This window comes from Dysidea avara, chromosome 1, assembly GCF_963678975.1.
Source record: "Dysidea avara chromosome 1, odDysAvar1.4, whole genome shotgun sequence".
Classification (NCBI taxonomy): Eukaryota; Metazoa; Porifera; class Demospongiae; order Dictyoceratida; family Dysideidae; genus Dysidea; species Dysidea avara.
In genome coordinates, this window is record NC_089272.1 from 4,551,353 (window position 1) to 4,573,813 (window position 22,461).

The window sequence follows — 22,461 nt, forward strand, 5'->3', positions numbered from 1 at the left end:
TGGTCTTTATCTCGATTCCTTTCAAACCACCAAAAGGCACTCCTACGATGGTTACTCCATCTACATAGCAATTTTCAACTCATTCCATGAAGCGGTTTACCCTGTAGGCGTGACAACAAATCGATCTTGTTTTACGCGAATAATCGGTCATAACTCCTGAACCATTCATCGGATTTGTACCAAAGTTGATGCTAGGATTCGCCTTTGGACTCCCTTTCTGTGTGCCAAATTTCAAGGCGATCGGGGTACGCGTTTGCTTGTTATAGCAATTTTTGCAAGTGTGCGAAAAGACGAAGAAGAAAAAAAAAACGAAACTTTGGCAGCTCGTATCTCGGAAATGGCTGGAGCGATTTCCTTCAAATTTGGAATGTAGACTCCCTTGGCTGGCGGGCAACTGTGTAGCAAATTTGGTTCCAATCAGATAAGTGATCACCGAGATACAAAGGTGTGAAAATGACGTTTTCGTTCTTCCTGTCAATATACTCACGGGTGTGGCGCGCCGGCTTTTTGGGCCGCACGACACACTACCGTGTGTCTTGATATGAAGAAAATAAGTAATTCATGTTTCATTACTTATCATACACTCAAACTTATCATAACTTTTCATGTAATATGCAGTGTATGTAAGCCACTAACTTTTGTATATTTGCTGCTTCACAATGCAAATACACTTCACTATAACAGCTATATACATACATACGTACATACCTAAAGTGACATTACAGGTTTTTGCAATTGAATTAGTCGCCTTTGCAATTGAATTCGTCCCGTTTGCAATTGAATTCGTCCGTATTGCAATTGAATTCGTCCCGTTTGCAATTGAATTCGTCGGTTTTGCAATTGAATTCGTCGGTTTTGCAGTTGAATTCGTCGGTTTTGCAATAGAATTCATCGCGTTTGCATTACGATTCGTCATAAACAAAACGGCTCCAAGAAACCAACCCGTTCATTAAGAGATGAACTATTTACGCCTTGGAGAGTTACACTTGAGACACTAGAAGGTAACTGAAGCTGGTAGTACGCGAAGTTGATAGCTGTCTGACAAGTTAATTAACTTGCTCGCGAGTGACCACACCCATCACGAATGGCGTAGTAGAGTTTGGAATGTTGCTGGATAGGCTGTAGAGGAAGAATTATTGCCTTATAAAGAGTTGTTTACTACTGTTGTACTTGAACAAGTTCTTGTAGCAGCTGCTACATCATGTTTTCGTGTTTGCTCCAGCTGCCATTCTTGTTACGGACGAATTTAACTGCAAAAGCGACGAATTCAATTGCAAAACCGACGAATTCAATTGCAAACGGGACGAATTCAATTGCAAAACCGACGAATTCAATTGCAAACGGGACGAATTCAATTGCAAAAGCGACGAACTCAATTGCAAACGGGACGAATTCAATTGCAAAGTCGCCGAATTTAATTGCAAAAACCTGTAAACACTGAAATACTTGTCCTGTAAATTGTACAAATAATGTCACTTGAAGTGTACTTGTACCTGATGTTGTTGAATAATTTTGACAATACCTAAAGGCAGTGATCGCCTACAGGCGCTATTAAATATGTAACATACTCGCATGCATGTAGTACAGGTGAGTGAGATAATTTACGTGCACATAGCAACGTATGTGTGCTAACACCATACAGTATGTATATACAATACGCATGTATAACATTTGTTTACCTTTTTCAGTTTGTTTATTTGCAGTTTAATATCATACATTGCTCCCTTGTCCACCTTCTCTTTCACTGACTTCATGTACACATCTAATGAGTCTCCTTTACTGCTAATAGTCTCCGCTGCACAATCAGAACACACAGTGTATTAATGTTGGTAAGAAGAGTTATAACAATTGTAATCATATTGTACAGATTTGACTAACAATAGGGCATACAACTATACACATGGTAACTGTGCTGCGTATGAATCCATAGGAATAATACAAGTTAACATGCTAACTTGAGCATGTACAAGCATGCCACGACACATTACTGCATGCTTTCCTACACAAACCGCCCTTCCACCGCACCAAGCTTTATAACATTACGGCATGCGACCACAACATATTACAACAACACATCACTTTACAGACCAGTTATACAGACATACATACATATACATACAACTTTTTGGGAGAGGTAGGGCAACTGAGGTATGATACACTAGCTCAAATAGGCAATGAGTATGTGTTATCACTGTCACGGCAAACTTTACATAATACATCCAGTATTACTTATGTCAAGCCAGCAGCAGCAACATACAGCAACCACATTGCAAACATACAATTGTAACAAGGATTAGCACATTCAGTTGTGACACATTAAATTTAATGACAGTTAGCATTTTGTGATAACACACACACAGCCTTGGACTAGGCAGCTGTTGACTTTAATTATTCAGCAATGAGAATGTACGAAAGGCATAGAGTAACTTGTGTGTACAAGCCAAGTAATAACGAACAATGAAGGGTAACTATGAGATGAGTAATGTGTGTTATTGTTGTTATACAGTTACATAATCCTCACACACACTAGTAGTACAGCATTGATCTTTAGTACATCACAAAAATTCTTGCATGTATGTATAAATGTATGAACATTCTGTATTTGTAAGGACACACAACCATGACTTGTTAAGTAGCTAACACAACGTGTGATGTGTGTACTATTTGCATAAATTGTACAAAAATTACTTTTTCTTAACTTTTTACAGTGGTTGGGTTGTCAGCAGTACTCATTTCAAATATTCTTTTTTTGTAATAACAACTAGCGACTGACTGCTATGTAATTTACAGCCAAAATTTCCTGAATTAATACTGTCTTTAATAGCATTATACTGTAGCTAATGGCTATGTAAGACACATGAAGCATGGCTGATGATCTTCTTTACTAGGTACCAAAACAAGCAAAGGATAGAGAGTGAATAGGCTGTAGAACCAGGTTACCTACAGGCCTTCAGCACTTGTGCTGTAAAGCCTTAATAAATAAAATAAAGAGATACTCTAATAGAGCAGTCATCAGTTCAACATCTAGAAGAGTTGCATCATTTTTTGGATGCATTTGGATCATTGATGAAACGTTTTACAGACTATATACCATACTATTTAAAAACTTGCAAAACAAAATCTCATAACTTCCACCTCCCTATAACCATGTGTACAAGAGGTCATTCCCAAAGACTTATATATACAGTGTAAATCATGCAAAACAATTTTTAAGCAAAATATTTCATTTTAAAAAAATGAGTGAAAACAAAAAGCAAGTACATATGTGTACATAAAGGTACAGTAAACACATAATAATTACCTTCTTTTGCTCTAGCTAATCTTTCTTCTAAAGCTTGTAGACTAGAAGTGACTTCAGATAGTTTCTTGTTCTATATAAACACAAAATACAGTTAGCAGTGTAGGGCTATTTGTCCGCATGTGTTTATATAGATATACATATACCAATTTTAAAATCAGGAAGCAAAACAGTTGACCTTACTAAAGTATAATATCTATGTATACATATGTGTCTATGTCTTGGTGATGAATAGCTCCTAACAAATAGTAATCTTCCCCGTACAAATTGACAATTCCATTAAAATACAGACTTATAAAAGTACACTGAACATACGAAGATGTGATTAGTTGACAATACCACTATTTAACAAAATTGTTTCCAACCATTATTGATTACATAGTACGAAACTGTCAGATTAACTGATGATTAATTCACAGCCCTGAACATGCTTGAGATGCTTAAACCCAACTTACTAAAGTTTCATAGGTCACGACTGCATCTTCCGCCTTTCCCATCTTCTTCATACGACTGTGTCTTTTCTTCTCAACTATAATTATAACCACCAAATTACAAAGATCATACAGTTTTCAAACCACATACGTGTATGCTTACAATAATAAAACAAACATATAGTTTAAAATTGTATGTACATCTCAGTGTATTGCACTATAAATACACCATAAACCATGAAGTACATAAACACACAATAGAGTAAATATTGTGTGGGTAATGGTTTATATATGCTAACTTGTTCCAGTTCGGTCAAGGAAGGAGTCTTCATCACTACTGTAGAAATCGTCTTCTTCCCAATTTTTAACCTTCTTCTTGTGACCTATAAATAATCACGTCGGCATTAAATACACACATAACCGAAAGATATAAAGACTGTTAAAATTATAATTAGCAACTGGAACAATGAAATTTGAATTCACAAAGTGTGCTCCACAAACACACTATCTTTGTATGCAAAGCTGTCATATATGTATACAGGTGTATGTATATGACTGCACATCATAAAGTATTTACCTTGACTGGCTTGTCTCAACATCCCATAACTGTCCAGTAGTCGACATGCCTCCAGGGCACACTGTGTAACAGCTTCCTTCTTCTTTCCTTTTAATGTTGCCTCAGCAACCACCATCTCTCCACCAGCTGACTGCACTGGTAAACTGCACAATGTACAAATATATACTTCTGTATGTTGAGCAAAATATTTATTAAACAAACTAAGCAGCTATGGTACAACATAACTAATCTGATAAATATTAAATTCTTTTAATGAAATTAATCATACAAACCTTGGTTATACATACGTACTTATTACATACATATAGAAAAGATCTGTAAGTGTCACCAGGTGTGGTCCTAATGGTCTCCTGATTACAGTAATATGCTCTAGCATATGGATACATGTTATGGTTAGCATCACTAACATACCTCACACGTATACAGTGCACTCCTTTCTTGCCAGTTTCTACAGTTTCAAACTCCAACTCCAAATCTGTATGTACACAAAATATCACATCAATCCCTTCAGTCACATTAGTAAATAACATTATATAAATTGTACATTTTCTGAAGTGGTAGTGATACCTACCTACCTATGTAATACTGTTGTTCTTTGCATGTCAGCTCTTAATCAAGAGTTAGCAATAGAGGAGAGTGAATGTCTAACACAGTACAGGGTCTCTACAAATGATTTTGTACGAGTCAAATGTACACACTGGTAGCACAAGGAAATTTGATGATTAAATCAATCTTTACCTATAGAGTATACTACAAATTACAGAGTTATGCAGTAGTGCTGTGAAGCGGTATGCAAAAATAATAAACAGGTATTGTCTAGGTCAGCCAAATACTGGTTAAGTATCATTATGTATGCCAATACCACTGTATTACACAGAAACCAGTTAACTGCCAGTTATTGGTTACCAGTTAACCCATTTTGAATTTGTTATCAGGTTTACAGCTCTATTATGCGGAGAAAATCCCATGTTGCTATGTCCAATGAAATCCTTTTCAGAATCATTTGTAGAGGTGCTGTACCTAATTAGATACTCCTCTCTCATGTATTATTAACTCTTATCATGTCTGAATGCATTGCATTGCACAAAAAGGAAATATATTCTTATATTTATAAACTACTACACATATATACACATGTGTATGTATCAAATTACAAGAAAGCTATTTATTATGTGATACTGGCAGTACCAGCAAAAACAAAAGTAAACATGCACACTTCTGACAGGGGTAAAATAAGTTTTCGAAAGTATTCAAACCAATGTCAGATCAACTTGATGGTTGGTCAGACATGTTTATTGGTCAGTCAGCCAATAAAACAGCTGTCCTCAACTCCAGTCTTGTGTGCACTTTAGTACGTATATTGCATTCCCTCCAAGCTTATTTTATCACCTAGAAACAAATATCTATGCAAACACTGGTGTTGGCTACATCCCAACCGTCTTTGTTGATCTGAAATATGTTAGAACAGAAAGGAAATGCATGATAATCTTGCTAATTTGATCAGCAAATTGCTGATGCCCAACTGCTAGTAAGACCTTAGTACACACATGAATTTCTTATGTGGTATTAATCATAAATTATTGCTGCATACCATACATACAAAGCAATTAAACTGAATAACACCACCAATGAAGTAAGGGCTACTATAAAACCAACTGCTGTTGCTCACTACTTCAGTTCTAGTACGCAATGATAATGGATATTAAAATTGTAAGTCTTTTGTTCTTCATTGGCAGCTTTTGCTGCTGTTGTAATGCTCAGGCAGTCGTAAACATTGTTCCAGGGATGTTTAGCAAGGCAACAGTGAGCAATGGATTGAACCTACAAGCTACTAGTACCTTCAAGCCCATCACTAGCCTTACTACCAACATCCATCTTGATAAGTGTTATGCAGTATTTGTCCACTATCAGATAACATTTGAAACAGATAATGCAGACTTTCAAAGTAAGCTGCTGATCAACTATGCCAATGCTGGATCACTGGTACACAGTGGAAAACAAACCTTCAAAACTGCTACAGGATTCTATATGGCCAACCTCAACCCTGGATACTACACTATCGAGATCTATTATAAGTCACCAACAGCCATCAAAATGCCAGCTAGTTATGACTGGCAGACTGCAATACTACAAGTAGTTTGGGCTGAAGATGCTTATGCTGTATCAGATAGTATTAAATGTTATCCAACACCAACCCCTACTAATAACTACAACAATTGGGGTCCAATTAGAGATACTGAAGTTGCTCTTCAATTACCAAATAATAGAGTTGTCATGTCTGCTTATCAGTTTTCAGCAGAAACGGTAACTCCCAGTCATGTGTTCACTGCTTTAGAAGTAAATGGCTTTCACTACCACACAACAGTGATCATAAAAGGTAACAATGATTTCTTAGATCTTCATGGTGCTGGGGCTAGACATCTGTACACTGGAGTACACTATTTTAATATGCTATACAACACTCCTACCAAATTTTCTTTTACAGATTGCAAAGAAAAGTACAAGAACAATGAGAACTTGTATGCTATGATGTTGCCTCCATCTTGTAATGTTGTTACTGTTAATCCTAAAACAAGTCTCACTCTCAGCAACTCCAACAGTTGGGCTCCGACTGATCTCTCCCATTCTTTCACGTTATCCAAACAAAGTCATGTCATCATCATGTATCAGTATTCTGGATATGGTGGTAACAATTACATTGTCATGCGTCTCAGTATTGACTCAGTCCCACAAAAACACACTGTATCTCTGACTGGAAACACTGCATATGCTAGTAACTTTGGACTGTGGCAAGGATCCCTCAATACAGGAGGACATAAAGTTTCGCTGGATTACAGGACAACAGCAAAAACAATCAACACTGTTTCTGCAGAAATACAATGGAAACGTTGGAACAAATGGCAAAACAGAGCTATGACCATCGTGTACTGCTGACTTAATAGCCCATGCAAATTGGACTGAACCAAAATACGTATGCATTATTGTGACATACGCACCCCTTGACACCCGCACACATACAGTATAAATATTGTAGTTGAAATTTGTTTTCTTGTACCTTTAATTACTAGCATAGACACACTGTATTTAAATTAATTACATAAGGATTCACAATATACGTACTGTACAAAATTATGCATTACAGAATTCCTACTTAATTTTAAATACAGTACATTATTATTAAATAACAGAACAGTAATGCTGGAGCTAAAGAGCCATTGTTTACATAATCAGTAATGAGTTACATACTGTACATACTTTGAGACAGGAAATACTTGTTAGTGTTGAGTTACTTATTTTTGATCAGGTCACAGGTGGGTAGCTACCTACTAACAGCAGTATAAGAAATTCTTCACCAGTATTAGTCTGTTTTGATAGCAAGAGTTTCCATGGTTGCTGAAGCCATTCCAATTAGTGACAACAGAACTTTGTCTACACTACTTGACCCACACTGAATGCTAGGAGGTCACAATATGTCCTTTGCAATAAATCCAACATTTGCATATGCATCTAATGCATCCGTCCTGATGGATTTCCCAGCTTAGTAACTATGTACAGTGGAACCTCTATTTAACGGACACTTTGGGACCAACCAATTTTGGTGAAATTTTACTGTTATAAGGAGGTTGTCCTCTTTCAGAGGTAAAATTGTATTGGTAAAGGTCTATAGGGACTTCATTAACTGTCCTTTATAAGGAGGTTAAATGTACAGTGTCTTTTACAGGGAGGGTCCATTAAAAGAGGTTCCACTGTATATACATACTGTAAGGTTTAGATTACTGTACAACACTCATACTTTGTAAGTACCTTACGTCATATAATAGTACCAGCCAGCCTGTTTTTTTTTTTTTTCTTTTGTCACATTTGGTTGGAAATAACTACAAGCTGGCTGGTGAGACTAGTCATATAATCCAAACTCTTAGTAAACAGATTAAGACTATATCAATGCTACTCTAGTTCTCTTAAAGATTTCAACTCAAAATTTGCTCTGTTGCTATGTATGTCAAATGTTGTATTATTGTATGTACAGATATCATTCATTGAAATTTTTATGTGAAAACTTTCACATAAACTAGTGCATTCACTCATACCATCCAATGTACCTATACCATTGTCACTATAGCAACAAATATCCATGGCTACATAAACAATACCAACCTTAAAGAAACCAGTCTCAATTCAAGTTTCACACAATGAAATCATTGCACATAGTCTGATAACCCATACAAATACAAGAAGCATACAGACAAGAATACAAGAGTTTGAAGATAAAAATGATCATTCTACCATGATTGTGAGGTAGCATGCTGAAATAGTTTTTCTTTTATTGGAGGCTAAATGAAAAGAACTGGTGGAATACTGTAAATCTTTTAGAGAATCTAGTAACAGTATTGCCATATGTACATGTGACAGGAGCTTTGTGCTTTTTCTAAAAGGCAATGAAGTCAGTAAACTATTTCATCCAGTTTAGGTGCAACTGAACAATGATACTTTATCCATAATGGAACATTAATCAATGTAGTTCTTAGCAATGTATTAACTAATGAGCACAAATGAAGCTGGATTATCATGTATGTTTAAAATGAGATAGTTACTATGTCTGAATCTTCTAGCTAACTAAGAACACTAGTGGCTCTGCTGGATTTGAGATTTGAGATCACTGCAAAAAGTCATCTTGTTAGCGAAGACCAACCTGGCAATACAAATGACTGGATGTTTCCTATACTGAAATGCAATGGAATTAAATGTAACCAAGTGTTGCCTAACTAAATTCTCTTGTAGGTGGCATCATCAATAAGTAGACTGCATGCCTTCTTACTTGAATTGTTAAAAATAATGAAATTTTTTTGTCATACAGCTGTGACTTCTTTGAGGCAAATTACATATCTTGATTTGTGGTACAGTAGAATAGTCAGTACAACCGTCCAGCGAGTACACATCCAGGTATGCATTAAGCACAGAGACAAACTTCCCCCAGACTAATAAGCGTATATATATATATGTATAGTCAGTTAGTTCACCTGAGTCCCTAGTTATTTGTTAACAGCTGTCATTACATAGGCCAGCTGCCCAAACATTTGGTAGCACTGTGAAAGAACTGTATCAAAAAAGTGCTTTGATACTAGAAGTGAGTTATGAGGCTTAAAAAGTATCCCCCCCCCATACATGCAAACATGTTTACAATGTGACAACATGTTTGTAGCAGTACATAGGGGAATGAACCTGACCATACTACATAACTTGATCACTATAGTAACAAGTTGAAGTAACCTACACAAAAAATACCATACAACCATCAAGAACTGTGTCTCAGTAATGATTGTCTTATGCTGACTATACTGATGATATCATCTATGGGATATTGCAATACTACTCAAGTCTCAAAGACACACTGTGAAACTGTGACAATAGTTCAGTCTGACAAATGGTACACAAATCTAATGATGCACCAATTACATAACTATTAGATATAAGCAACGTCAATATGGTTTAAATAGACAGGTTTGCTTGTACCAACAAAGGCAGTAGATTAGCTGGCACTAGGATACAGGGGCCGTATATGAACAAGAGCACATCACTCACTGAAGTCACAAATATGCACAAGTCACTACAGAATAGTGGAGTCATCACATGGAGCTGTTGTGAACATGTTATGAACTAGCGCACACCTTGGATTCTCAATTAATAGCTGTAAGGAGTGTAACTGCAATACATCCACATGTTAAATGGTACACACATCTTTTCATTCATGTAGCGTCACTGTGAGGAAGGCTCATTATTAATGTCATTGCAATGGTTAAGATGTGACGTGTGAATTTTCTTTGTACTCAAATTTAATATTTAATTATATTATGTCACATGGCTTCTCTATTATTGGATAAGTATTTACATAATGCACAAGGTTCCAGTGGAACAAGCAGTTATAAACTGTGTATGTACCTATGTAGATGTGCGTATAGGTCTGGCTATTAATGGAGTCTACTGTTAACAGCATTAGTTCTTTCCGTTGTTGCTGAAGATGTTAGTAGTAATCAAGTGAGTAATCCATGTGACTCAGCATGCATGCAAATAGGTACGTAAGTATCATATAACTGCTTTTTAATTATTTCAGACCTTCACTACAATTGTGTATGTAATCAACACACTGTATAATTAAGATTCTCTATACTTACCATTACAATGGGATTCTATGACATCCCAAATTAAATTAAACACCAGGCATCACTCAGACCTATGTATTTATCCAAAACAAACTCCTGGTGTCAAATAAATCCGTTTACAGGCCAGATCAAAAACTGTGGAAAGGAAATAAAAGTCCAGGCTTTATTTTATCTGAGAAAATTTGATACGATAAAAGTCACTAATCATATTTCTGTAATGAGAGTGACATGCACACAAACACGAACACACGCATTTCTCCAAAAGCTCACTAACCAATGTTTAACATTTTTTTCTATGGTGACAAATACCCTGGTATACATTTTCAGAATTATGTACCTGCTTAAACAATTCCAGACAAGCCTTGAGAATTGTGTCTCAAGTTTGTGCTAACAATGCTCACTATATGCACAACAGATCATATTCCAGGCCAACAATTGTATTAAACAACAAACCACAGCAACTTGGTATGATAACATGAATCTCATTAGTTGCTGTATTACTCAGCATTTAAATAACTGTTACGACTATACTCACTTAGTAGTATGTTCAGTCTTCTGTCAAAGCTATCAAGATGAAAGCCATTACTTGTTTTGTTTTTTTGCTTATTGTTGTGAATTGCTACTTCTGTGATGCTGAGGAAATCTTAGATATTGTTCCAGGAATGTTCAGTAAGAAGATGGTCAGCAATGGGTTGAACCTGCCAGCTACTAATACTTTCAAACCTGTTCCCAGCCTTACTACTACAATCCACCTTGTTGATAAATGTTATGCAGTGTTTGTCCATTATCAGATAACAATGTGTACCCCAAACAAGGACTTCTACAGTAAGCTACTGATCAACTATGAAAATGCTGGATCACTGGCACATAGCGGAAAACAACACTACAAAACTGCTACAGGATTCTATATGGCCAACCTCAACCCTGGATACTACACTATCGAGGTACATTATAAGTCATCAGTAGCCATTAGCATGCCAGCTAGCTTGGACTGGCAGACTGCAATACTACAAGTAGTTTGGGCTGAAGATGCTTCTGTTTCCTCTGATAGTATCAAATGTTTTCCATCACCAACTACCACCAACACCTACAATACATGGGGTCCTGTTAGAGGTGTTGAAGCTGTACTGTATCTACCAAGTGACAGAGTGGTCTTATCTGTTTACCAATTTTCTGTAGAAATGACAGCTCCCAGTCCTATGGTGACTGCTTTAGGTATAGATGGATTCCATCAACATACAACATCATTTCTAAAGGGTAACAATGACTTTCTTGATCTACATGGTACCTGGGCTGGAATGCTCGTGATGGAGTTCACTATTTTAGTATTCAATATCGTACTCCTACCAGTCTATCCTTTACTAACTGTAAAGAAAACTACAAGAACAACAAAAATTTATATGCTATGATGTTGCCTCCATCTTGTAGCATTGTCACTGTTAATCCTAAAACAAGTCTAACTCTCAGCAACTCAAACAGATGGGCTCTAACTGATGTCAGCCATTCCTTTACACTATCCAAACAAAGTCATGTCATCATCATGTATCAGTATGCTGGGTATAGTGGTAACAATTACATTGTCATGCGTCTCAGTATTGACTCAGTCCCACAAAAACACACTGTATCTATAACTGGTGACACAAAATATGCTGGTAACTTTGGACTGTGGCAAGGATTGTTCAACAGCGGAGCTCATAAAATCACCTTTGACTATCGCACTCCAGCCAAAACAACTAACACCATCTCACCAAATTTTGATTGGCAACGAGTACATAGATATACCATCTGGCACAATAGAGCTTTGACAGTGATTACATGTTAGCTAGTAAAATGACACATTGATTGTTGTAGTTATGTAGATATCCATACATTTTCAAACAATGGTTTTAACTGAAAACATAATAGTGTGTAGTTGTACTATATATAAATACCTACTTGTGTGTACATGTGTGTCATGTAAACTTCAATTTGTATAGAGTAGGGCTGTACAGGGTTAGTGTATTGTTACATCAAAGGTGTATAAGTTACAACAAATATACTACGTACCATTAAAGGCTTTGCAATGCTACGTATGCATGTATTTTGTTGATAGATACGTTACCAGATGCTAAATAGTCTATAAAGAGACTGACCCAATTGCAATAAGTACTGCTACTATCATATACGTAGTGATTGAATGAGTTTCACCAAAGAGTGCACATGTATTAAAACCCTTTCACTGCCAAATTTGTTGAGGCTCTCTCATATACCGTTTCTAGATTGCTAAAACTTATAAACTATACATCCTATCAAATTACTTGCTATAGAACAAGGAATTTGATTATCTAGTTGTTGTTTACAACAAAGTAATTATGTAACTTTAAAGTGCAAAAATTGGCCTATGGGTCATCCATGTCAAATCAACAAGGAATTTAGGGCCACCTCTCGGATTTTGATGAAACTTGGTGTGTTTGTAGTACCTGTGGTGCTTATCACTCATGCAAATTTTTAGCTCCATGCACCTTATAGTTTCTGATTTATGACCACAAATATTTTGTATTTCATGAAAAATTTGTCCATCACTGGTTACAAAATCGACTGTAACCTCGCACCATGTTAATATTTTAAACACGATTTTCATTGATGGAAGACTGTTGATTGACCTTTCCAGTGATCCCTAAATTATGGGATATCTACTTAATCATGGTTTAAAAGTACTGTATTGTAAACTTTAGTTCTTTATATTTCAAAACCGTTGCTTGAAATTCTTCGAATTTTTCGTAAATAATGATTGGGTCATGGTCTATGCTTGATAAATTTTTTGTGGTGGGACCACAATGGGCTCAAGAGATATAATGAATTATGTTGTGGAATGCAGTGGAATTTGGTAGCCTATTATTGCTGTATGGGAGTATACACCTCTAATAACCACTCGTAACAAGGCTATGCCAAGTTTGTCTGGTGTCTAGGCACAGTGCAACCTTTATTAGTGACCACCTGTATTGAAAGACCACCTATGTGCTGCAGTTAATTTATACTTCTCTAATTGGATATTAAGTATAGGTTAACGCACAAATTCAGGTATCTTAGCTATTTAGATTCGCCTCGGTGATTATTGTGCCATTCCTCAGGTCTCTAAAATAGCGAAGATACTGTGGATTTGGGCGATAATCGATTTAGACTATGGCTCGTATGGCTCTGGTCATTGCCAATAATGGCGGCTTCCTGATCGAATTACGTAGCTCACTTACAGTTGATTTGCCAATACCATATTCTTTAGCAATGTTGCTTAAACTTGCTCCTCCAGTAATTTTTTTCAATATAGTAAACTTTTGTTCAATTGACAAGGTCACACGTTTTTGCTTTTCTTCAGCCATATCCTCAACTTTTTAATCTCGCTAAAATGCGTTTATTGCTGGGCGTTAATTAGATATATATTTTTTTTGCTGGCTACATGACCTATTTGGATTATCCAACTTGTCAATTGAACAAAAGTTTACTATATTGAAAAAGATTACTGGAGGAGCAAGTTTAAGTAACATCGCTAAAGAATATGGTATTGGTAAATCAATTGTAAGTGACATTAAAAAGAATGAAGACAAGCTAAAGTGAAGACTTATGGACAAGTGTTTCACTTGGTATGAATGTCAAGATGAGTGCACTGCCCCATCACTTTCAGTAATGCTAAGCAACTTACTCTTGACACTTACTTTCATTCAACGTAACTCCAAAAACGTATACACTGTACTGTAAAACTTAATGTATGTGAAGACCTCTTATATACTTATTTAGTCAATAAAAATTTAAAATAGTGTTAATTGATGATTCACAAATCCGAACATTTCAGTATTCTGAACAGCCTTTGGTCCCAGGGGAGGTCGGATTTGTGAGGGTCCACTGTATTTGGTGATCAAGGAGATGTACTTAATCATGTGTTTTAATCAAATTTTACTTAACAAATTTAGTGTGGAATGGTCAAAAAGCCAAAGTTTGCTGTATTTTCCACACAACAATGTATGGCAGATACAGTACAGTAATGTGAAAGATACAGTACATTTCAGGTAAGTAGAATTCTGGAGAAATGGGTTGGAAATAGAAAGTGGAAATAGGAAACAACCAATGGAAAATACCTGATAAAGGTCATCATGCCAATATAAAGAATGATTTTAAGTACTGTTGGATCCTTCTGCTAATACAATCGAGCACCCTAATAGAGCAGTCACCTGCACTAAAATACTCTAATAAATAGGGGTGTGCGATATCAGGATTTTGATTCGATTTCAAATAATTAATTAAATGGTGTGGGCGGGTTAATTGCATAGGCGGCTGAAATTTATAGATGTGCTTTAAATGCAATAGATCCACTAAAACCATTACGTAGTACTACTAACAAGCCTAGGAAACTGGTAGATAAGCCTTTTAAAATGGCTAAATTGCACATAACTGATCTTTATTTCTAGTGCGATTGTGCAATCACAGACCAAAATACTGTAACGTTATCTAAATTTTCTCGATATATCGATTAATCAATAAAATACCGAGATCAGCATTTGCAATATTGAATTCGATACGATAATAATACTGGAAAATTATCGCGATATCAATAAATTTTCGATATATCGCACACCTCTACTAACAAAGCAGTCAAGAATGTATCGAATTAGCTACTCCCTTGAAATCTCAACTGAATACGTAGGTCCAGAAAGTATTACTTGACATTGCCTATTATAGGCTTCAGAAACTGCATCTACTGCTTCCAGATAAGACACCATACAATGGTGGTATGCTGCATTATGTGCTTGTCGGGCTGTAACAGCTCCATGAAGAGGTTCCATGACTGTTCATAGTGCCCTTAGGACTGTTCATAGTGTCTTTAGCTTCCTCAATGGAGCCAAACCTAGCTTATTGCAGCTGTCGCATATCCCATCATGTGACTTTTATCCTGAAACTGCATATACAACTTCCCACATCTATATGCAGGCACTGTCAGTTAACACTTTGTAAACCTCTTCATGTTTAGCTAATGATTGAATAATTTTTGGAGTACGTAGCTAGCTTTCAGAGCTGACAACTTAGCTTATCTATATACTGAATCTTTGTTAGCTACAGTATATGGTACATCAAATTCACACACTTTCAATGCAGAGTCCCTGGTGGTAACAAAATATTCTTGACTGATTTATTATTGTATTAGAATGTAGAGTAACTGCTCTATTAGAGTGTTTAGATTGCTACAACGGAAGGATCTTGCTGTGAAACTGAACCTGTATTTTGACTATATAAGACATTTTTCATTAGTTGTTCTTTCCTTTCCAATCCCATTACCTTTTTACTAGAATTCTAATACTGTACAAGTTTTGAATTTATCAATGTAAAGAGTGGTCTTTGTAAAGAGGCGGTCTTTACAAAAGGTAACCACAAAATGGTCTTATCAAATAGGTCATTGAGTATGCTTTAGTTATCTTTAAAATCTATACAATGTGGTCTTTGTAAGAAAGTGATCTTTAAAAGGTGGCCACCAAGTTAGGGTTCTACTCTAAGATACAAGCAGCAACAATTTGACTATTTTCTTTCTCGATTCCTGGTTTCCATTTCCACTGTTTCCAGTCGCCTTATGATTGATTGCCTCTCTGTTTCAATTGTTCTAGAAATACTGTAAATTATATGGGCACTTACTGATAGTCTGAAGGTGCAATGTGAGCATAGGTTAACAAAGAAGACAACCAGAAAACCCTTAAAACACCACCTATGCTTGTGTGTATGAAAACAATAATAGCACTGGTGGTGTCTGCGGCTATACTAAGTGTTACTTTGTGCTATATTAGTCTCTCGACACGCCCTACCTCATGCTACATACATGGAAGTGCTTTAAGTAATGAACACATAGTAAGAACTACACATATAACATGTAATTATGATAACTCATAATGCATGTGATACTGATAACCAACAACAGAGACACAGTGCTGTTTTTCATAAGTACTGTATATAGATAGCATTAGTGTATGTTGACACATTACTACCTCATAGTCATTAGGCTCATACCACACCATGGTAAACATGTTGTTGGACTACTACATTTACTGTATGTACAGTTGTAGCATTACACACCACATGATCAAATTTAACAAGTTTGCAAGTACATACATACCTTTACACATAGGTAAATTATAGGGCTGGAATGAATTTACAAATATATCAATCCAAGTTTCTTTCGGAACTGTTACCATAGCTTTGACTACAGTTCTGTCATAATTGATGTCTACTGTAGTACCAAGCTCCTACACTTGTTATACAGTAGCTCCAGCATAACCATTGTTTAAACTATAACTACAGATGGAAACCACCCCATGGAGAAATAATACTTGTACAACTGATTTACAAGCTAGTATTCATGGTAACAAAGCTTTGGAGGGGTCAAATGTAGTGAAACCAAACCAAGACTTCTTCTATAGATGTAAACAGGTGCTAAGTATGTACTTGTCAACTTCAGTGTTTGAGAACACACAGATGGCTTTCTGCCCACCTTAAAAATTTTATGAAACCACAATGGCTTCTGCTGACTTCATACATACTGACAATATGTACATATGTACCACCCACAAATTTCTTTAGAAACAGCATAGACCTTCTATAAGTATGAGCACATTATTAGGAATGACAAATATCTGACTCATTGGTCAATTTCACTGTACAAAATTATGCATATACTGTACCAGACAAGTTTCAAGAAAAATGTTCCCCTTTGCATTGAATGCACCTAGACAACATCTGCCACCACATCTCTCTACTAACTTGTCATAAAATCCTATTACTATAGGTGCAGCAAACACTTATGACATCAGGTAAAGATTTTTTATCAGTCTAGTATCTATCTAATTGGCATTAAAGAATAGAGAAGTATGGATTACCGTATAGCTGGTAATTTTTGAAAAGTTTTTATTTTTGGATATTATGAAGAGGTCCTTCTCTTCGTAAATAAATTCCCACGTCTGGTTGTTCTTCGAAAATAAATTCCCACAAGTGAAAGCAACGATCCAACTTTCGGTGATTTGCTGGTATTCCTCGAGCTTTACCTCAGTATTACTGATGATAATGGGTAAATTGTATCATTACTGTGCCAATAACCAGAAAACAGGTGATCCAGAATGGGAATTGATGCCGTCTGTTCTAGAATCTATGGTAGTTAGATAGCAGTAGCTATGATCGAGCGCAATCGAGCCAGTGAATTTGCACTCAAGACTCCCTCAGTCTTCTCTCCAGTGCACATGCACAGGGATGAGGATTATTCCATCAGTAAGTCAGTTTTTGGCAAGCATTCACACATCTTCATATTTTGTGACACGAATTCCTGTTTATTTGAAATCCATCTGGACTTCGAAATATGCACTCTTCGAAATTAAAATCCTTCGAAATTCAGATTTTGCTTCTTGTGCGAAATTTTCTGTTTCGAAAATAACCCACTATACGGTATGTGGTTACATATGTAAGTATTGGCATATACATGAGCGTTCAAAGAGTGTAACTCGCATATTCCCCAGGCAATATCTTGGGAACACGGTTGCTCATGGATTCGATGCTCAACCAGTTCAAAGATATGATACACTTTGACTCATTATATTGAGTGACATGGAGCGTGTTATTATGGGTTTGGGTTTACAGGTTATGCTAGTTGCTGAGTTTAATTAACAGTTACTAAGTGATGAATAATTAATAAAACAATTGCTTGGGCAATGTGTGGATGTGTAATTCTATCTACTACTTGTCAGCCATTGAGTAGACCATGGAACAACACAAAGAGGACAACTAGATTTAAATAGGTAAGTAACTTTTACGTAGTCCTAACTACTTAACTTAATAATATTAACTTACTTACCATCCCTATAACGAATTTTGTATGCCTAATTAAGTTTTAAAAAATGTTAACACTAAAAAACCGCATCCCACAATTACAATTTTTTCTGGTGCTGTGTGTAAAACATAGCGACGTATGAACAGCACTCTAATGGCTATTAGCCCACCCTATTAAAACCACTATTGAACAGGGTGAGGTGAGTGCTCTGTAATTCTTTCAGTATGTACATACTGTGCGTACACGTACATACATACTGTATACATGTACTTGTTGTCAGCATTCACATTCATATGGATACATGTATATACTACACACTACATACAAGTACAGCATGTACAAGGAAAACTTCAGAATTTTAAGTTTGATCGTAGAAATAAGCAGTGAAACAAAGGAAGTTTTTTACGCATGCATTTTCTTGTACTTGTTTTATTACTTCTTTATAACATGATGAACTCGCACATACGTACTGGTACCAGAAATATCATAAAATTAATTCGAAGTCTTAACACATGTCCCAGCTATTAATTACTGAAAAGTGATATGGCTGTTACACTTTGTTTTCTGCTCAGCCTATTACACAGTGTTACAAATGAAGACAGAACAAGATGCACCTCTGTACTTAATGTAAACATGTACTATAGAAAATACAGGCAATTTCTGTAAAAGGCCTGACTTTATCAACGAAATGACAACAAAGCAAACATGTTGCTGACAGTTGTTTATTTGTTCTACATAACTACACAATTAACAGCTGACAATTAAACTATTACACTTTCTGAAAGGGAACACATTACCCACACACATATGGTTAAGTATGTTGCTAAAAGGAGAAGCCATTAAAATGGATTCTTAAATATAAACTCAATTAAGCCATCTCAAAGTATAGTATATAAATTGTTACTGCACTCAATATTTTAGTAGAGTTCTGCCTACATGATGAGAGCTACAAGTAGTCTTGTTCTTCTGTTGTTGTTAACAAACTGCTACTGCTGCTGCTGTAGTACTGAAGAAGCTACTAATGTTGTTCCAGGAATGTTTAGTAAGAAAGTAGTCAGTGATGGGTTAAATTTACCAGCTACCAGTACCTTCAAGTGTATCCCTAGCCTCTCAACCACGATCTGTATTGTAGACAAGTTTCATGCAGTGTTTGTGCATTATCAGATAACAATGTCAACCGGCAAAAATGACTTCTACAGTAAGCTACTGATCAACTATGCTACTGCTGGATCACTGGTACACAGTGGAAATCAAACCTACAAGACTGCTACAGGATTCTATATGGCCAACCTCAACCCTGGATACTACACTATTGAGGTACATTATAAGTCACCAGTAGCTATTAGTATGTCAGCTAGTGCTGACTGGCAGACTGCAATACTACAAGTAGTTTGGGCTCAAGATGCTTCTGTAGCCTCTGATAGTATCAAATGTTTTCCATCACCAACTACCACCAATACAAATGATAACTGGGGTCCTATTAGAGGTGTTGAAGCTGTACTGTATCTACCAAGTGACAGAGCCATGCTTTCCGCTCATCAACTGTCAACAGAGATGGCATCTCCTGGTTACGTAGTAACTGCTTTAGGAGTAGATGGATTTCATCAGCATTCAACTTCATTTCTAAAAGGTAGCAATCACTTTCTTGATCTACATGGAACCTGGGCTGGGAATGCTCGCGATGGAGTTCACTATTTCACTATTCAATATCGTACTCCATTCAGTTTGTCCTTCACCGATTGTAAAGAAAACTACAAGAACAATAAAAACTTATATGCTATGATGTTACCACCATCTTGTAGTGTGGTCACTGTTAATCCTAAAACAAGTCTAACTCTCAGAAACGCAAATGGGTGGACTCTATCTGATGTCTCCCGTTCTTTTACACTATCCAAGCAAAGTTATGTCATCATCATGTATCAGTATGCTGGCTACAGTGGTAACTCTCACATTGTCATGCGTCTCAGTATTGACTCAGTCCCACAAAAACACACTGTGTCTCTTACAGGAGACACTACTTTTTCCGGTAACTTTGGACTGTGGCAAGGATTACTCAACTATGGAGTGCACAAAGTAACTTTGGAATATCGTACACCGGCCAAAACAACTAACACAGTCTCATCAAATCTTGACTGGGACAAAGTACACGGATATGTCATTTGGCACACCAGATCTTTGACAATTATCACCTGTTAGCCACCAGACCTAATACCTAAACCATTTTCACATATGTATTGCATTTACCTACATATCTAATGCACTGCTTTGTAGATATAATGCATAACATTGAAGTGTTCATAATTCTGTTACATTGTACATGCATATGTTCACATTAAACATATGTTTGAATGGCCATGAAGTGAAATTTGAGAGGCTTCTTTGCGGTAACGGTTATTACAACCAAAGGTTTGTGTCTTTGGTTGTAAGCATTTTATGGTTGTATCTTCCTGTCACTAAAGTGGCTCAGGATATTCAAAGGACACAATTACAGGGTGGCACTTAAACAGACAATGAGCTCAAGCAAGTTTTGAGATGCTGTTTATGGAATTATTCACCATCATTGTAGTGTTTGGTATTGTTTCAAAGTGGCTAACTTTAGCTAAATAGATACTTTAAGGCAAGTTTCTCCAGTCTGCTTGCGAGTCTGTTTTCTAGTTCATTCCGTGTTGTAGTTATGTCCATTATGTATGATACTAGTCTGTTTTAATAACACAGAAAATGTTGTAGTTGCCATTGTTTGTGAAGCCATTCCAGTTACATTGTTCAGTTACATTGTTCAGTTACAATGACAGCACTTTGTCTACACACCATAGGCCCACACTGAATGCTAGGAGGAGCTACTACCACAATAAGTCCTTTGCTATTCAACAACAAATAGAATTTAAGATAAAAATGTCAATTCTACCATTGTGAGGTAGCATGTCGAAATTGTTTTCTTTTTGTTGGAGGATAAAAAAAAGAATTAGCATGAATACTATAAATCTTTCAGAGCATCTAGTATAGTATTGCTGTACATATATGTAACAGGAGCTTTGTGCTTTGTCCACAAGGAATCAATGAAGTCAGCAAATTATTTCATCCAGTGAAGGTGCACATAAAGAATGGTACTTTATATCCACTAATCAATGAAGTTTGCTTTACCTAATGAACACAAAGGAAACTGGACTATAGAGTATGTTTAAAATTAGATAGTTACTACAGTATGTCTGCACCTGCTAACTAAGACCTGACATCACTGCAAAAAATTACCTTGTTAACCAAGCCAGGATTCTCACTATACTGAAATGCAATAGAATAAAGTGTCATGTCTGACTAAATTCCCTTGTGGGATGCACACATTAATTAGTGGACAGCCTGAATTTTTAATTGCCTTGGTAATTGTTGTCACAGTAAATGATGACAATTCTTTGAGGCATAATCTTGATTCATGGTACTGTAGGATGGTCCAGTGAGTACACATACAGTGTTTATGTGTTATGCACAGAGACAAACTTCTCCAGACTAATAAGCATATGTGTATTAACAAATGCAATAACATGGTTACTATAGCAACAGAATTTCTTTGTAGTTACCTACACAAACAATACCAGACAACCATCAGGAAGAGTATTTCTCGATGGTTGACTTTAGTGCTGACTATGCTGATGATATCATTTATGGAATATTGCAACTGCAACTGTCTCAAAGACACACAGTTATACCATGCTTTTAGCATGTAACACACAGGAAGCACAAAGTGATGTCACATAAATACATTAAACCTAAAATTATATTTTTAATACAGAAACATTGCTACCATTGCAAAAGTTATCACAATAAAAACTGGTCCAAAGGCATAGTCTGTCTAACTTAACTGATGCACATGTGAAATACATAGACAAGATGATCACCTATCCACAGTATTTATGTGTAAATATGTAATTGTTTAAACAGATAATAATGCTTGTTGCAAGAGACAGATGTGCAATGGCATTCACACTGTACTCAATATTGGTAACATGCAGTACTGGCTAGCCACATGCAGTACACTGGATTGCCATTACAGTACCTTGTACAGTAGGGAATGTCATGAAGGGTGGTAGATATCAATGCCATAGACAGCACAGTAACATGAATCTGAACACCTCAAATCCCAAAGTGAAATAAGCTGCCCATCCATATACCCC

General features: G+C 36.2%; 2 protein-coding genes across 5 annotated transcripts in view; one reads left to right on the plus strand and one right to left on the minus strand.

Annotated features, from left to right (window-relative positions):
- Positions 1-22,461, minus strand: part of LOC136253727 (kanadaptin-like) — a 40,098-nt gene that overhangs the window by 9,075 nt on the left and 8,562 nt on the right. For 3 of the 4 annotated variants that reach the window (XM_066046386.1, XM_066046405.1, XM_066046399.1), the window contains exons 2-7: positions 4,718-4,781; positions 4,307-4,449; positions 4,029-4,112; positions 3,754-3,827; positions 3,302-3,371; positions 1,680-1,795 (exon numbers count right to left, since the gene is read on the minus strand). In XM_066046386.1, the coding sequence (XP_065902458.1) occupies positions 1,680-1,795; positions 3,302-3,371; positions 3,754-3,827; positions 4,029-4,112; positions 4,307-4,449; positions 4,718-4,781 (551 nt within the window). Of the gene's footprint in view, positions 1-1,679; positions 1,796-3,301; positions 3,372-3,753; positions 3,828-4,028; positions 4,113-4,306; positions 4,450-4,717; positions 4,782-22,343; positions 22,416-22,461 lie in introns of those variants that run through there. The other variant, XM_066046391.1, reaches the window with a different exon arrangement.
- LOC136248807 (uncharacterized) lies at positions 6,000-7,425 on the plus strand. Its single transcript, XM_066040653.1, has 2 exons — positions 6,000-6,683; positions 6,792-7,425. Exons 1-2 carry the CDS (start codon positions 6,002-6,004, stop codon positions 7,238-7,240), a joined length of 1,131 nt encoding a protein of 376 aa, XP_065896725.1. The 5' UTR covers positions 6,000-6,001; the 3' UTR covers positions 7,241-7,425.

What these genes read in the sequence shown, in the direction of transcription:
- LOC136248807 (XM_066040653.1), top strand. Translation starts at nt 6,002, where the DNA reads ATGGATATTAAAATTGTAAGTCTTTTGTTCTTCATTGGCAGCTTTTGC. An exon ending in CACAACAGTGATCATAAAAG is followed by an intron (nt 6,684 to 6,791) that starts GTAACAATGATT and finishes TTTCTTTTACAG; the next exon opens with ATTGCAAAGAAAAGTACAAG.